Source organism: Trachemys scripta, chromosome 6, assembly GCF_013100865.1.
Source record: "Trachemys scripta elegans isolate TJP31775 chromosome 6, CAS_Tse_1.0, whole genome shotgun sequence".
NCBI lineage: Eukaryota > Metazoa > Chordata > Testudines > Emydidae > Trachemys > Trachemys scripta.
This window is the reverse complement of record NC_048303.1, coordinates 15,637,825-15,656,836: the sequence shown is the minus strand read 5'-3', so window position 1 is coordinate 15,656,836 and position 19,012 is coordinate 15,637,825. Positions and strand designations below refer to the sequence as shown.

General features: G+C 41.4%; 1 protein-coding gene across 1 annotated transcript in view; it reads right to left on the bottom strand.

Annotated features, from left to right (window-relative positions):
* The window catches only part of DCC (DCC netrin 1 receptor), a gene marked incomplete in the record, with an annotated part of 974,185 nt that overhangs the window by 275,694 nt on the left and 679,479 nt on the right, over positions 1–19,012 (bottom strand). Inside the window, 1 exon segment of the mRNA XM_034774393.1 lies at positions 5,672–5,826. Coding sequence (XP_034630284.1) covers positions 5,672–5,826 — 155 coding nt within the window.

Genomic DNA, 19,012 nt, shown 5'->3' with positions numbered 1-19,012 from the left:
ATCCCACCGACTTTCAATGGGACATAGGCTCCTAAATCACTTGTGGCTTTTGGAAATCCCACCCAAAATCTTCTGTTGGCAGCCACACATTTCTGTCCAGTTTTATTCTCTCACAACTTCTGTACACTGTAGACCAAACACTGCAACCTTAATTCTGTCCCTTATGAATGTCAGTTTTCTAGCAACCTATTTAACAGACTAACTCATCCCAATACATTAATCTACCACATACAAATCCACAACTAATAATAGTAGGAGGGGGCAGTTTGGTAGAGCGGTATGTCCAGAATGATGGGTTAAGGGGGCAGGATTAGGGCCTCAGCAGCCTGAATCTCTGAGGTGCTGTGAACTGACAAATCTCACAGGATATGTGGAGACTCAGCTTCCTCAAAAAATCAGGGGGCCGGATTGAAGGGCCTAACGTAGGCATCCAATTGTGAGAAATTTGGCCTGAATGTTTGTCTCTTGTTGATAATACGTATGTGTGCTCTGAAATGCTCTCTGGATAATCAAGCCAGTTCTGTGTTGTCATTGATGTCTGACCACATATTTGGCTCATTTCAACAGGTGGATGTTTCCCTGAGGAAAATCAAACAACAGATTAAATACCCACTTAAACGAAAAGCTGGCTTTTCTTTGGCCTCCAGGAAAAACCTGAAAGTAGCTACCCCACACTTACTGTTTCTAACATGGAGATAAAACGAGATTTAGAACTGAATATCACTACCTTGATAATCACTGTCTGCCCTGTCACAGCACTGTTATTCATTTGATTATTTTTTATCATAGAAGAAGGCCAGAACATAGAATCAAACATTTCAAGCCTGTTTTTATCTGCTTCACAATACATTTTTTTAAATTAATGGGAATTTGCTCATGGCTAGTGTGGAGCAGATTCGGTAAGTGTTAAAATAAATTACTGCAACTCTTTCCATAATGATTTTTTTTAGCCATCATAAATATAGAGATAGTTCATCTTTAATACTGAAAATGCAGATCTGGACGATGGATTATAACACAGTGGATTAGCTCCTCCTGTTTATTAGTTTCCTCTTGATTTATTAGGGAAGAATGGCTTTTATCAAGAGGCCAAAGCTGAGGCTTTTATTCAGGGTTCGATCCTTCTCCCACTGAAGCCACCAACTTCAATACGAGAAGGATCTGGCCTCCTGTTTTTTACTCAATGGGCCTGATCCTGAAAGCATTGAGGACTTTCAACTCCCATTGCCCTTGTGGAGAAAAGAAGGTGCCCTGCACCTTGCAGATAGTGTGACCAGACAGCAAGTGTGAAAAATCGGGACGGGGTGGGGGGTAATAGGAGCCTATATAAGAAAAAGACCCAAAAATCGGGACTGTCCCTATAAAATCAGGATATCTGGTCACCCTACTTGCAGAAGACATTCAGCACCTTGGAGGATCAGGTCCACAACCAATAGAACCAGTAAAGCTCCTTAATCCTGTGATTGCTTATGGAAAATACATTAAACAAATACCAGTCCTTCCTCCAGATTACATTATCTTTCTCCTTTCTCAAGTCTGCCTTGAATAGTGAGAAATTTACTGTTACAATATATTACAGTCAGCCCTGTAGCACTCTCTTCCAGTACTAGGTGACCTCTCAGATAATGGAAATGCCCTGCCTTTCAGCTCTGTCATAACTAGGATCACAATAAACTGCCACAGAAAAACGGTTACACCGCTGAGACCCCTTAAGACCTAGACTCATGGATGTAGAGATTCACATGATTATGTTAAGGAGAACAGATTACCTACAGTCATTCATCTTCCCTGAAAAACTGGTCCCCAGTCCTGCTGACAAAGACCACATAGCCACTTCCCTTGATTGCACTTATCTCATTTCCAATCACAATAGATATGTACTGAGATAATAGCAATCTTCTGCTCAACCTTTAGTCTGTTGATCTTTATCATTCCCCAACATATGTTGAAAATCACTGATCATGACCAGTATTTCACTCTTTCATTTCTCACTTCACACAATTGCATTTCTTTAAGATGGGAAGAAGGATCTGAAGCAGCAGCATCAGGCAGTACTACACTTTTTTCATTAATACATAGTTGATCTGCAAAGTCAGGTCTAGTTAACCATGCCTCTCTGAAATGATACGCTCATCTTACTTAATTTTATAGATGTCGGGCCCTCCGACTTCTAGCAGCAGTGCTCATAGCAACCACACTACACTGATTTGGCTGCTAGAGGGACTTCCATGGGTGCGGAGAGGCTGGACTGGCCCAGGGTGTGCAGCGGAGAGTTAATCCTGTCTCAAGCAGCAGTAACTCTTCAACCTGTGCTTGATTTGGTTTCTGGAGGGGGAGAATGCCGTGTAATGCAGCCTCTCCTCCCAACCCTTCAGCTCACCCACTTTTCCACTGTCAACAGAGTATGTGGCTATTTTGTGGAGGGGGCAAAGTGACTAGGCTCCATGGAGGGGGCATCCACTTAGCCACTTTTCCTCCCTGCGTGGGATCACTGGCTTTTTGGTGGATTTGCTCCGTTCTGCACCATGCAGTGGCGGGGTGGACATATGGATACACAGATGGGCCTCTGTGCTGCAGTTAAGCAGGTATAATAATATTTCCCTACCTCAGAGGGATGTAGTAAGGCTTAATTAATTAATCTTTATCAAGCCCTTTAAGACTCGTGGATGGAAGGTTAAATATAATTGCAAAGTAAAAGGATTCCATTAGACTGCAGATGATCAAAGGCAATGTTTACAGGCTGAAAATTACACGACAGCTAAGCAGTAAATCAATCAAATTATTTAAGTGTATATTGACACGTCTCCCTATTAATCTTTTCTTTCACCAACCTACTCCAATACACACATCACAGAGAAACAAGGTTATTAAAAGGCAAGTCTTAATAGCTAAGGGTGGTGAAGATAATGGAGTTGGTGCCCCAGCAGGGAGGCTACCTTCAAAAAGCATATACAAAAGCTCAACCCTCCAAGCTAGAACTAGACCAATTTCCATACTCTCTGCTACTCAGCTGCTCTAACAGCATCTTGAAGAGTCAAAATAATAACTCACAAAGTCTCCACATGTGGTATGAAAAGATTAGACAAGTCTTAAGCAGGCAGGGATTTAAATCCTGACTGATAATACAGTGGTGAAATTATACACCATAAAAAGCAGAGGAAAAGGGGTTGGAGTTTAGTCGAAAGGAAGATTTAATCTGGAGACAAAGACCTTCATATAAATCCATCCCATATATTTTGGATGATTATTTCAAAAGCTGGAACTTGTGCTTGTTGATCTCTTAAACTGATTACTGAGAAAATGTATGCACTTTTAGAAATAGTCATTGACAGACATGCATTTCTGATGTCCTTTTTCATTGGTTTTTATTTCTTAACAAAGCTAGATTGCATAATACTTCTGATATTTTCAAATAACACAGATATCTTGGAATTCAATTTGTAGTGCAGCTGTATAATTTATTGTACAATAGCTACATCATGTTCCGGGAGACAGCAACATAGAGACTGACTGAATTCCAGCACAGAAGAGAGTTTTTTCAAAATTATAAGATCATTTTGTCAAGAGGGGGGGGGAAATAACGATGGGAAAAGATATTTTCTCCACCATCAAATTTTGATACTTTGGACCAACCTTTAAGTTACTGAACAGAAGAGAAATTGTATTAAATAGTGTAAGAGTCCCTATGTCATTTGAGCTTCACATACACTAAAAGCAACACTAGGGAGTGCTGGTGCATGTTTATGCAAGGATCTCTTATAAAAGTGCTTTCTTGATAGAGACATTAATGTAATTTTTTAATTGCAATATATCTATATTAATGGTTAAAAGGAACACAGAAATGGCCATACTGGATCAGACCAATGGTCCATCTAGCCCAGTATCCCGTCTTCCGACAGTGGCCAATGCCATGTGCTTCACAGGGAATGAACAGAACAGGCAATCATCAAGTGATCCATCCCCTGTCCTCCACTCCTGGCTTCTGGAAAACAGAAGTTAAGGACACTCAGAGCATGGCGTTGCATCCCTGCCCGTCCTGGCTAATAGCCATTAATGGACCTATCCTCCATGAACTTATGTAGATATTTTTTCAACCTGTTAAAGTCTTGGCCTTCACAACATCCCCTGGCAAAGAGTTCCACAAGTTGACTGTGCACTGTGTGAAGAAGTGTTTGTTTTAAACCTGATGCCTATTAATTTCATTGGGTGACCCCTACTTCTTGTGTTATGTGAAAGAGTAAATAACATGATAATAGCTAACATTTAAATAGCACCTTGCATCAAAGGATCTCAAAATGCTTTTCATATTTATAAAGTGAATTTCAACCTGATTTCTCCTCACTCAGGGCTGAAATGTAGCCACCTCTGGTGGACCACAGCAGTCAAATAACAAGACAAAACAGCACTGTAAAAGAGTTTCATGGCAGGAAATGTAGAATACTTTGCCCAAACAAATCTGCAGTACAGGAGAACTTTAGGGAAGCTGAATATAATTTCCCAAGTTGGCACTGGTCCTGTACTAACATCCCTATTTCTGCTGTGGTGGGTTTGTTTGTTTGTTTGTTTGTTTGTTTGTAATGATCACAAATGAGAGTATCTTGGTTTTCTCTCCTAATTAACACACCCAGTGTGTACATGTGGTTTCCCCAATCCATTCCAAAGACATTCCACACATGTTGTAGTTGGGCTGAAGGTAGCCCTTTCCTGGATTTGATTTTATTCACAAAAGGAACTCAAAATTAAACAGTATAAAATCCAGCTAAGCCTTCTCGAGACTCTTGAAATCTCAAGGGACTTGTCTCCAGGACCTCAGTCTATTTCCCTCACCAAAGAGAGCCACTCCCATCTCCTTCACTTAGAGGGGCAACAAGTCACTTGCAACAGTGAATCAGGAAAACCCATTTAACCTTTTCACTGAGGCAAAATGTGTTACAAACTAAAGGAGATTCCCCTTCTGACAAGAAAGTTGACTGAACAATTGGTGGTGCTGTGAAAAGTCAAAAATTGGTCCAGCCTGGGTCCCTTTCTCTGGGACACTGACTGGCTAAGTGGGACAAGTGGCAACCTTGACATATTGTAGAATACTCTGAACTAAATAAAGTTTATCTTCCTTTTGAGGATGAAACACGTGTGCAAGTATTTACAGCCGGAGAAACCAAAGAACAAAGTGCAAAGGGCCTGCAAAGAAGCTCCAAAATATACTGAACACGAATTAAAATATTTCCAATTAACCACAAATAGATTAAGCATCTAGCAACTGGACATTTTTCCATGCCCTTCAAGGGGACTAATATTTGATCCAGTATGTAAAGTGTGAGAAATTGTGTGTGTGTGTGTGTGTGTGTGTGTGTGTGTGTGTGAGAGAGAGAGAGAGAGAGAGAGAGAATACAAAGTCAAGACACCAACTAACAATGTACTGTTCAAATCTAATAAATAGTTCACTGATCAGATCAAATTTCTGAAAATACATTGTAAGAACATATATTCTATTACAATGAAAATAGAGGGAAGATTATTTTGACCATCCATATGGACTCTATTACTAATATTTATAATGAAGAATAATTTGTAAACCTTAAAGAAATTCAGCATGAGAAATGCAGAGCTGCTGCAGAAGTAGATCATTACTAACCCTATCTAACATGGAAACACTGTTATACTGCATACTTACATTCAGGCTGCGTGACAACCTTGATGGATTGCGAGCTCTCTCCTGGTCCCCATTCATTGTATGCCACCACTCGGAATGTGTAAGTCTCCTCTGGTTTCAGATTTCCCACTGTAAGCTGAAGTGTCTCAGACTGTGTTGTGTTCTGTGCCCGTTCCCTAAGTAAAAACATTAGCACAGAAAAAGAACTTTAAAATTAAAATAGCCTTCCAAGCAATACTTATTTAATAATACTTGGCAAGCTAGCAAAGTATCGCTAATTCTTTTAACTCTGACTTTGGGCTATAGAATTTCTTTTAGGTGCCTGCAGCATTATGTTACAAATTAACTCATGTGATGGGGCCCAAGATAAATGCTGCAAGGACTACAAGAAAGTCAGAGGCATTCTATTATAAACACTTAATAAGCAACACAATCTTCTGGTTCCTTCCCTATCTTAATACAATAGGAAATGGAACTGATGGGAAACAAATAGCTATTCAATAAGCAGAAACATCTGCGATCTTGACAGTGAGATGCGTACTGGATCATAAACATTGGGCTAATGACAGAAAAACAGGTTCTGATGGTTCCACAAATCAAGCTTCGGCAGTGCCGCTAACAGATGTGCCTTCCTGATGATAATGGGGACAAAAGTACATCACCGCCCTGCTAGCAGTGCTGTGTTCAGTGGTGTCAGTTACTGTAGCTAATGCAAAGAGATCACATAGAGATGAGGTGTATCCATTGATTCCATCTCCATTACAAAGGTCTGAGGAAAGCAAATTTGTAAAGTTTGCGCTCTGCCCCACTTAGCTCTTTTAGCATCTTGGCAAAAATATCACAGTGATTATTAAGAAGTGGTGTTCTCATAGCCTAGGAAGACAAACAGTCTCTGATTCATGTGTGCAACTCTCATGGCTGTCAACTGCAGTTGAGCACAAGGGCAGTATATTGCAAAAAGTATCTGGGAGTGTGGCCTGTTTGTGAACTGAATAAGGATTTTAGCCTTAGTCCCCTAAGATAGGAGTATGGTTGGTCTTGTGCATGTACCCAAAGCTGGGAGAGAGACTACAAGGAATCCTCCTTCCTTCGCACATCTTCTCAGATTCCAGCCATATTACTGATCCTGGCCTCTAAGCACACAAAGACTAAGGGTGTGCCTATTGGTGGCACTGGACTCCCTAAATAGGACAGGAGGAAGCCATCATTTCATGTCCTTCCCTACTGACCAGTAGTCAGAAGCCAGCATCAGGAGAGCATGTTACACCTCGAGAAATGGACTGCTGTGACCACAGCTGTGTGGAAACACCCTGCATTCTCAGAGGCATTGGTAATACTCCAGGCCCAATGCCTCTGAGGGCTGCAACTAGGGCAGTGCTCCTCCATACTTCCCTACGTTAGATTGTGGCTTAAAAGCTACAGTAGACCCATATGTGTTAAACGGAGGGATAGAATCTTCTGATTCAGAGAAATAGTGAAGGCTTAGTAGGTTCAGGCTTGGTGTTTGGGCTCCCTGGAATCTCACCTTCACAGATTCTGAGGCCAGAAGAAACCATAGTGATAATCAAGTCTGACACTCTGCATAGGCCAGGCCACAGAACTTCCCCAGAATAATTTCTACAGCAGATCTTTTAGGAAAATATCCAATCTTGATTTAAAAAAAGGTCAGTGATGGAGAATCCACCACGACCCTTGCTAAATTGTTCCAATGGCTAATTACCCACACTGTCAAAAATGTACACCTTATTTACAATCTGGATTTGTCTAACTTCAACCTCCAGCCATTGGATTCTGTTATACCTTTCTCTGATAGACTGAAGGGTTCTTTATTAAATATTTGTTCCCCATGTAGATACTTACAGACTGTAATCAAATGACCCCTTAATCTTCTCTCTGTTATGCCAAATAAACTGAGCTCTTTGAGTCTATCACTATCAGGCAAGTTTTCTAATCCGTTAATCATTCTTACGGGTTTTCTCCGAACCCTCTACAATGTATGAACGTCCTTCTTGACTTGTCGGCATCAGAAGTGAACAAACTATTGCAGCAAGAGTCATACTAGTGCCAAATACAGAGGTAAAATATCTTCTTTACTCCTACTGAAGATTCCTGTTTATGCATCTCAGAATTGCATTAGCTCTTTTGGCCGCAGCATTACATATGGAGCTCAAGTTCAGCAATTATCCACCATGACCCCAAATCTTTTTCAGACTCACTGCTTCCCAGGATAGAGTCCCCCATCCTGAAAGTATGGCCTACATTCTGTGTTCATAGATGTGTAAATTTATACTTAGTCGTATTAAAACACATATTGCTTGCTTGCGCCCAATTAATCAAGCGATCCAGACCCCCTGCCAACTGCAAACTTTATCAGTGATGACTTTTTCTTCTACCTTTTCAGGACTATGTCAATACTACTTTCCTAACCACCAGGCTATAGTGTCAATCTCTCTAGATTAGAGCCCTTGGGGGACCCAGGTTCAAGTCCTTACTCTGCTTCATTCAGACAAAGCACTGGTGGATTAGACAAAGCGCTGGTGAATATAGTCTAGGGAGGAAACCAGCAATGTCCTACATAGAAGACAGTGGTGACTTTATAGGTCTCTTCTAATGGTTCAAGCAGATAAACAGGTGGATTTCCTGTCACATGGGCCAGGGAGCTGGGGAGTAGAGCTGTTCCTCCAAAATGGGAAGAGGAGGGGAGCTCTCCCTTTTAGCAGAGGAAGTAGACCTCTGGTTGACCAACTCAAACTCTCTTAACCTCTGGTCTCTTCCATCTCTAATTACTATTATTATTATGGTGGAATCCAGAACATACCAAGCTCCTCCCTCCCTTTGGGAAATGGAATCTGTTGAACTCAAAACCAAAATAAGCCATATTCCAGGCTCATTGACCCTGAGTGCAACTCCGCTGAAGTCAGTGAGGTAGCAAGATATTCATGTCAATGAAGAATCTAGCCCATAACAACCTTTACATTAATTCTTTGCAATGAGGGAATTCACAACAGTAAGAAATAAAAGAAAAAAAAATAACTTCAGTGAGCTATGGGATGGTCAGACACGTATTGCTATTGTCTATCAGAACCACTTTTTTGTTGAGATAAATAAGTAACAGAAGAGGCCCTTCAAAGCACAAAATGGTAGGAAGGAAGTGATAAAAGGAAAACAGAGATGAAGCAAAAATGGGAAATTCCATTCACCTAAATCTCAAAAAATGAAACTTCTCTTAAGTTCAGCAGCTTCTCTAGAACTTTTGATGTGTGTATTTGCTTTTATATATCTGTTTATCTTCCTCTGTGGCAACGCTACCTGCAGTGATGTCCATAGGCACAGCACATTAGGGACGATACACAGACTCCAGCACTTCTGCAGCAAATCTACTTCAAGTAATATGCAAAGGAAATACTTGAATTTTCTTTCCCTGTTATGTAGATCTCCAATCAAGGAACTGAATAGCCTATATTGCCTGCTGAGTACAGTTATTTCCCCTAACTGTATCAAATCTACACTTTAGGTTTAAAGGGCCTGAATCTCCACTGCTTTACAACCTGTGTAGTCTGTGCAAAATTGGGTGCAAAATGCTACCAACGGTGTGTGTGAAAATGCTGACCTAGTAGCATTTTGTCCTCTGCAAAATAATGAAGAATCAGGCCCACTGGACAGAGATATGGGGGGTATTTATAACTATTTTGCTCCCCAGAGCTACATCTCAGGTTACTGCTTACATCTTAATCCATTCAGAATTAGGCTCGTCAGAACAAGGGCTCAATAAGCCAATAGTGATTATGGCTGGAACTTTCAAAAGCACCTCAGAGATTTAGGTACTCATACTACATTGAATTTCAGTGGTATTTGGGTGTCTAACTCCCTTAGGCTCTTTGAAAAACCACAGTCTAAGGTGTTTCCGTCCCTGGCTATCTTGCTCTATACTAACCAATACTTCCCTCTTTTTATGCCAGAAAAGATGAACAGTATTATACTATAGCAGGTTCCATTATTTATCTAACTCCTATCTGGGGGGGTTTCAAGCTGTCATATTGAGGATGTCTTCCAAATAAAGTATTAGAAACCTGACGTCTGAGTCTAGACATGTTCTTTTTGCAGCTGCAACACATAATTGTCCTATATGCCTTATATCCCAGATTAATGACCTGAGACTAGCTGATGTATTGATTTATAAAATCTAAGGAGTTTTTCTATGCTTCCCCCACTTTCTCCTAACTTCAAAAAATAAGAAATGTACCATAGCAAAAGTAAATTTTCCAAACTTGACTGAGTAAGGACTGAGTAATAACCTAAGCAAGGACCTCGGGATTTAACCTGGGGAAAATAAGAAAGAAAAAAGGGCTGAGATTCATCAAATCCATTTGGGACTTTATGATTGCTTTCAAGTTCACGTGGGAAGCAACCCAATACTATGGTGACGGGCAGTAGCATAAAGCCATAACATAGATAGACAGACAGACAGACAGAATAATAAATTCTTACTTAGGAACCTACATACGTGATTTGATTTTCATATGAGAAGGATGAGCATTCATTAGGGCACTAGGCTAGTACTTGGGAGACCTCGGTTCAGGTACCTGCTCTGTGACAGCCTTCCTGTATGGCCTTGGGCAAGTCACTTAGTTTTTCTCTGCCTCAGTTCTCCATATATCAAATGGGGGTAATAGCACTACCCTACCTCATAGGGGCATTGGGATGAGAAATACATTGACAATTGTGAGGTGCTCAGATACTACGGTAATGTGGGCTATATGAAGTTCCACAGATAGTGAGGAGGATACAGCAGCTCCCACTGAAATCAGGTGCCTTTAACTTTAGACAACCAGTTTTTGAAAATCTAGGCCACAGCATTCAAATAAACGACAGTTTCTAATGTGGTTCACCTGTTTATAAGATGGAGCCTACAATACATAATTTCCAAAGGTGAATGTAGATCATCTTACATAAGTGTATCAGGGTGTTAATAATGCAATTACATTGTTCCCATACACCTTTTAGGTGAGCAACAAATGCTTTTACAATGTATCGACCACCTAATTAGTTGTTTCAAGGTGGAAGAGTCATGTTTAATGTTCCTTGCTGTGAAATGAATATTATCAATTTAATAAGATTTTAGCACCTTAAGTTTTTTTGGTATCTCTCACTATCTTCACTCCTGTGAAGTAGCAGAAAGACCTGGATTATAACAGGAAAACAACAAACAAACTTGAACAGTGACTCTGGGAATAATTTGTAAAAGCTTTAGGATTAAAATCTTTCTGGGAGATATGTGTTAGTCAATACAGGGATAGCTTAGTGAAATTCTATAGCCTGTATGTAGTGGGGTGGTCACCCTGCTCCAACCCTGAAGGGATTAAAACAGCCCTGGGAAAGGGCTGCCCCGGGAAGCCAATCATGGGTGGGCTTGAGGCAGCCAATCAGGGCCCAGCTGGGCCAGTATAAGAAGGGCTCCTGGGGAGAAGGCAGGCAGAGATTCTCTCTCTGTCTGGAGAGAGAAGGACCAAGCTGCCTGGAGGAGCAAGGGTACCTGAGGCTGAGCAGTGCTGGGGAAGGGAAAAGTTGCTGGGGGGCTCCAGCCTGGCAACTCCCCAGGCTGAGGCCTTGGTTAAGGCTTAAGAAGGTACTGGGGCTGCAGAAGGGCAGCCCAGGGTTAGGCAGAGGCAGCTGGTCCAACCCCCTTGCCGGTGATGAGTGGCCATTACAGTCTGCCCCTTGAGAAAGGGGCTAAATGATGACTGGCAGCAGCCACTGAGGCAAGGTGGGTGTAGACGGTTGGGGGTTCCCTGGGGAGGGGAGACCCAGCATGTGGGGGTACTGTGGTGAGCAGAACCCCCAGGTAAAAGGGCACAAGGGTCTGGGAGGGACATGGGGGCCAGAGGCAGGCAAGACACCATCCAGCAGAGGGTGCTCTGGCTGGAGTTTGAGCTAATTCCCAAGATGACCAGCAGGAGGCGCGGTGCTGGTGAGCCTCACTTTGCTACACTGTATTACACAGGTCAGACTAGATAATGATCTGATGACCTTTCTGGCCTTAAGGTTTTGCACCTGTTAATTTGTGACCAAAAAGAAAAACAAATGAATGCCTTGGTCCTTTATAATATTAATGTAGGTCCTGATCCTCCATGTATGGACCTTTACGTCAAGGGGAGTCCTATTGTCGCCGAAAGGACCAATCTCTTTGCAAAATCAGGGCCTTAATTTTATTTATCAGAGGAAAAAACTCTGATTTATTAATAGTAACTAAGAAGAAAGATGGGCACAAACCAAAATGACAGATCCAAACGAATTCAGAATTTGAAAGGTTAGAATCGAAACATGGACTTTGCTTCTTGGGCCAATGTCTAGCTGAAAATGTATATATTACAGTATAAATACAGTATTCCTCTTTTTATTTTCCACTGAATACTGTGCATGGTTAACTAGACATATTCTGAGGTGATATTTGAACTGAATGTAATTTTTTCTCAAAATAACATGCAATAGATCATGAACAAATTGCCAAAAGTAAACAACCGGTCTGTCTTTGTGGTGACTAATGTAAAACCACATAAAGATCAAATGCCTGCATGAATCAATGCCCACACTTGTTTAGGGTCAGCCTGACAAAGACAGAGATGGGGGGGGAGGAAGATTAAAGATGAAAAGAAGAGTGAATGCAAACAAATGATCAGCGAGCAAATCTGCATGTTTAAATTAGACCAGGAAAGAGAACTGAATAAAACAAAGCCCAATATGAGGGCAGGTTTAAAAATAGTTCAGCCTGGATCATGCCAACAGTCCCAAAATTTGGGGGAATATATGAAATCTGAACCAGGATGTGGATCTGAATATTGAATCTATCTCCCTATTATTATGAGTGAATTTTCACAGGAAAAAAATGTGCTACACAGGGCACAGAACAAACAGAAACTTGCTCAAAAGAGCTTGTAATCTATATAATATGCCAAACCTAAAGCCTGTATTCAAATGCCCCTGAGCTTTGGGGGAAAAAGCTGGATCTGGATCCAGTTTTTGCATCTTCAGTCCATTACTAATTTACTAAGACTTTGAATAAATTTTTCAAAAGCACATAAGTGACTTAGAAATGTAAGGCCTTGTCTACACTACAGCGAAAAGTCAATCTAAACTATGCAATCTGAGTTACGTGAATAGCGTAACTCGAGTCAACATAGCTTACATCTACTTACCGCGGGGTCCACACTACGCGATGTCGACGGTAGACACTCTCCCGTCGACTCCCCTTAGGCCTGGTCCACACTAACCCCCCATTTCGAACTAAGGTACGCAAATTCAGCTACGTTAATAACGAAGCTGAATTCAAAGTACCTTAGTTCGAACTTACCGCGGGTCCAGATGCGGCAGGCAGGCTCCCCCGTCGATGCCGCGTACTCCTCTCGCCGAGCTGGAGTACCGGCGTTGACGGCGAGCACTTCTGGGATCGACCCAGGATCGATTTATCGCGTCTAGACAAGACGCAATAAATCGATCCCAGAAGATCGATTGCTTACCGCCGGACCCTTACTCTTCTCGATCCAGTGGAGTACAGGAGTTGACAGGAGAGCAATCTGCAGTTGATTTAACGGATCTTCACTAGACCCGCTAAATTGACCATCAATGCATTGATCGCCGTGCGTTGATCCCCTGGTAAGTGTAGACAAGCCCACAGTCCCACTGATTTTCAGTGAGACATAGCAGGAGTAGTATTTATTATTTGTATTATTGTAGCACATAGGACAGACCAGGCACTGTACAAGCTGCTCACAATCTAGGTAGGCTCCAAAGTGACAAAGTCACTTTTATAAATGGGATATACATGTCTACATGGAAAAGTTTTACAGGTTACACAGATACAGCTATCTAAGTATCATTACATTCTTATCAGTCTAAAAGTGTCTCTTTTTGGTAAACTTATGTCACTTGGGAAGAGGTTTAAACTAGGGCTGTTGATTAATTGCAGTTAACTTACGCAATTAACTCAAAAAATTAATTGTGTTTAATCACACTGTTAAACAATAGAATACAAATTGAAATTTATTAAATATTTTTGGATGGCTTTCTACATTTTCAAATATATTGATTTCTAGTGCAAAACAGAATACAAAGTGTACTGTGCTCACTTTATATAATTTTTAGTACATAATATTTGCACTGTAAAATGATAAACAAAAGAAATCATATTTTTCAATTCACCTCATACAAGTACTGTAGCACACTCTCTTTATTGTGAAAGTGTAACTTACAAATGTAGAATTGTTTTTGTTACATAACTACACTCAAAAAGAAACAATGTAAAACTTTAGAGCCTACAAGTCCAGTCAGTCCTACTTCTTGTTCAGCCAATTGCTAAGACAAACAAGTTTGTTTACATTTATGGGAGATATTGCTGCCTGCTTCTTATGTACAATATCACCTGAAAGTGAGAATGGGCATTCACATGGTACTTTTGTAGCCGGTGTTGCAAGGTATTTATGTGCCAGATATGCTAAACATTTGTATGCCCCTTCATGTTTCAGCCATCATTCCAGAGGCCAACACTCAAATGCAGAAACTACAGAACCCAAACACCTCCCCCTTCCCCCCTCCACAAAAAACAACCTTCTCCTGGTGGCTTAGATAATGAAAATGAACATGTGTTGGTCCACTCTGCTTTGGATCATTATCGAGCAGAACCCGTCATCAGCATGGATGCATGTCCTCTGGAATGGTGGTTGAAGCAAGAAGGGAGATATGCATCTTTAGCACATCTGGCAAGTAAATATCTTGCAATGCTGGCTACAACAGTGCCATGCGAACATCTCTTCTCACTTTCAAGTGACATTGTAAGCAAGAAACTGGCAGCATTATCTGCTGCAAATTGTAACCAAACTTGTTTTTCTGAGTGATGGGCTGAAGTAGGACAGTGTGGACTTGTAGGCTCTAAAGTTTTACATTGTTTTATTTTTGAATGTAGGTATTTTTTGTACATAATTCTACATTTGCACATTCAACTTTCATGATAAAGAGATTGCACAACTGTACTTGTATTAGGTGAATTGAAAAATACTATTTCTTTTGTTTTTTTTACAGCACAGATATTTGTAATCAAAAATAAATATAAAGTGAGCACTGTACACTTTGTATTCTGTGTTGTAATTGAAATCAGTATATTTGAAAATGTAGAAAACATCCAAAAATATTTAAATAAATGGTATTCTATTGTTTAACAGCACGATTAATTGTTTTTAATCGCTTGAAAGCCTTAGTTTAAACTAAATCATAAAAGCCAGAATATACTTGTATAACAATATCCATTTAAATTCACAACCTAGTTTACACTGAACAAAGCTTTCCCATGTAGACAAGGCTTTAGCCTCCCAAGTGACTCTGGCACTGTTGAAAATTTTACCCTTATTTTTAACAGTGTGACGTATTTCCATGATAATTTAATGGAGAAGATCAACATTAGCACCCACTAACAGATGTTTATCATTACTTTTGGTCACCTGTTACTTTGAATCGTGTTTATTTTTTCCTTTAAATAACTATCTTTCCTATGTCAGCAGATAGTTTGAAAGCATTATGTCTTTTAAACTAAACTATTTTCTCATGCAGATATTCCTTTGGATGCAGGTGTTTTCTGTGGTCTTTCTTTCTTTCTTTCTTTCTCTTTCCTAATAGATTTAGGTTTGTTTTATCATTCTTATAAGAATAAAAAAACCACCTTTTACCTTTAAGTGCTTTCCTTATCAGCAAGCAAAACCATTTCAATGTTTGATCCCCTGAAGCAAGCCTACCCAAGTGTGAAAATTAAAGAGCAGGCCATCAAAAATACACCAAAGGTGAGGGTATATGATAAATGCCTTCACTTCCAAAGGGGTTTCTCTTTGGAAGTGTTGAATCAGGGGAGCCCTCTTGTTCAAATTACAGTCTCACTCTAAACAAACTTCTCCCACTCTCTCCCCTTTAGATGTTTTTGATGACTGGTAAGGAAAGACATCCTTGAAAGGAATCCAGCTTGTTTTCAGCAATCCACTGTTCCTGTTAGCTCAAGTTCAAAGACTCACCTGTCTCTTTGGCATCCAATAACAGCATGTAATGCAAGAGAACTGATGGGGAAGGTTTAAAATTTACTTACTGGAAAGCTGGATTAGCAGTGAGGCAATAGCTTCAACCTAGCAAGTGTACAATCTGAGGAGACTTGGTTCTCAATCTGCTTCTCAAATCTATGAGATGGATGTCACCCAGTAGTTACAGTACAGCTAAAGATTGGCTCTGAAGATGTTTGATGGTATGGACTTATACACATCCCTAGCATTACTGGTACTGTCAATTGTCGAGCAAAATTACTGTTATTTTCAAACTGGGTAAGAGCTTCTTACTCTAGAGTTACAGTAATTTGCCTGACAATTTCTTTGCATGCCTGAGGTTAATGTCATACCCACTCTTTTTGTAAAGAGAAAAATAGCTCTTCTGTAAAAATGTATAAACAATAAATGACTCAGTAGCCCATGCAAGTGCTGAAAGGAAAACTACATTCATTTGGTTCAGCCTCAGAGGCTGAAAGTTCAGAAGACCAGAGGCACTTCTCGCCATGGCTAAACTGGGAAATGTAATTAAAAACTTTCTTAAAAAATACAACTGGCATCTTTAAGCTAAGTGCTGGAGGCTGCCATCTTGCTAAAAAGTTTTTTTTTTTTTTTTTTTTTTTTTAATATTGGAAGCGTGAAAACCCTCTGCAAGAGAGTGTTAACAACTTCCATACTTGGGTTAGTGCTAGATTCTGATACCCTCACATTGCATAGTGCCTTACTCAGTGAGTAGTACTACTGAAATTAAATGGAAGAAAATATTCAACCAGTGTAAGGGAATCAGATGCAGCCCTTAATATACAGATATAGATGCGGATATAGCTTGCAATCTTAAAAAAAATAACAATAGTTCTATATAAATGTTTCATATTTAAATACTGAAGTATTCTTTTGACTGTTAAGCTGTTACTGGCCATTGTTGAAAACAGGATACTGGGCTAGACAGACCACTGGTCTGATTCAGTATGGCAATTCTTAGACTAGCATTAAAGCAGATGAGAAATAACTGTAATAATGCTTTGCGTTGTTACAGTAACGCCCCACTTAACGTCCTCTCACTTAATGTTGTTTTGATCTTACGTCCCTGCTCAATTACAGAACATGCTCCATTTAAGGTTGTGCAATGCTTCGCTATAACATCATTTTGCTGATTACTTTGTCAACAGCTGGCAGCCCCCCATCAGTTCCCCTAGCCCCTCCACAGTACCTCCCGCCTGCTGGCAGACCCCGCAGATCAACGCCTTCCCCAACCTCCCCCCGCCTCCTGCCCGTGGCAATCAGCTGGCTTGCGATGTTCAGGAGGGATGGGGGAGGAGCGAGAACTCGGCGTGCAGGTTCCCCCTCCCAAATGCTGCAAGCCAGCAGATTGCCATGGGCAGAAGGGAGGGGGGAGCCTGCACTCTGAGTCCTAGCTCCTCCCCCCTCCCTCCTGCCCCCTGAACGTGGCAAGCCAGCTGATTTCTGTGGGGAGGGGGGAGGAGCGAGGAAGCGGCGCACCTCCCCTCTCCCTTCCCTGCCTCCTGCCTGTGGCAATCAGCTGGCTTGTGGTATTCAGAAGTCAGAGGAGGGATGGGGGAGCCTGTGTGCCATGTCATCGCTCCTCCCGCCTCCCTCCTGCCTCCTGAACACTGCAAGCCAGCTGATTGCCGCAGGCAGGAGGCAGGGAAGGGAGGGGGGAGGTGCGCGGACAAGGCATGCAGGCTCCCCCTCCCTCCCCTGCCTCCTGAATACTGCAAGCTTGGGGGAAGGGGTGGCGTGGGCGGGCCAAGGGTTGAGTCCCCTGCCCCTGGTGCTTGCAGAGTAGGGGAAACTGCCGCTGCTGCTCCTAGCCTACAGCACCTTCAGCCTCCTTGCCGGCCTCATTGTCTCCAGTGCCAGTGGGCTGTGCCTGTGTGGGGTAAGGTGAGGGCACCTCCCAACTATAGTACTGTACTGTATGGCAAAAAAAAATTCCCTGGAACCTAACCCCCCACCCCCCATTTACATTCATTCTTATGAGGAAATTGGATTGGCTTAACATCATTTCACTTAAAGTCACATTTTTCAGGAACATAACTACAACATTAAGTGAGGAGTTACTGTACCATCCCTTCCATCCTCGAATCCCAAAGCATTTTACAACATCAGTTCTGAAAGTTCCCATGTGCAGTACAGGTGGTATTATTATCCCTAGTTTATAGTTGAGAAAATTGAAGCACAGATGTTAACATCCATATTTTCAAGAATGTCCATTTATTTGGCAGCATCAATTGTTCAGTGCCCAAACTGAGATAGCTAATGGATAAGGCCACGATTTAGTCACAGGTATTTTTAGTAAAAGGAGAGGTCATAGGCAATAAACAAAAATTCATGGCCACAACCTATCCCATGACTTATACTATAAATACCCCTGACTAAATCGGGGGGGTTAGGGAGGGAGGGCACTGCTGCGGGGAGGCGTCTTGGGGGCCGCTGCTGCGGGGAGCAGTGGCTGCTCTGCCATCCCAGGGACTGCTGCACGATGCTGGCTGCCAAAGAGACTGGCTGCAGAGCTGCTCCAGTAGCGGATGGTGTGGCAGGCCCCGTGGCCACCTGAGCAGCTGACCCCGGTGCCAGCTGCTTGGGCCGTTCTGGGGTCAGCCACACTGGCCACTGCGCAAGTCACAGAGGTCGCAGAAAGTCACAGATTCCATGACTTCCGCGACCTCCGTGATAGACACAGAGCCCTACTAATAGATTGATTATGTAACATGCTGAGCATGTGCTGATCTAAGTGGGATTTTAAGGACAGTCAGTTCCTCACACTGTGGTTAGCATGTTCTAGCCATCTTATCTTGTTACTTATATATTCCCAATCACTGTAGTATCTGAGAATACCTTAGAATTTTTAATATATAGGGCTGTAAATTAATCTTCTTTAATGCAAGCAATTAATGCAAAACAAATTAACTAGACTTTAAAAATATAGTTGCAATCTCAATTTTAATTGTACTGTTAAACAATAATAGAATACCAATTTAAATGTATTATACATTGTTTTGGTTTTTAGTGCGGTTATGTAAAACTATGTAAAACTTTATAGCCTACAAGTCCACTCAGTCCTACTTCTTGTTCAGCAAATCGCTTAGACAAACAAGTTTGTTTATATTTATGGGAGATACTGCTGCCTGCTTCTTATTTACAATGTCACCTGAAAGTGATAACAGGAGTTCCCATGACACTGTTGTAACCGGCCTTGCAAGGTACTTACATGCCAGATATGCTAAATATTTGTATACACATTCATGCTTTCACTTGTAGGCTCTAAAGG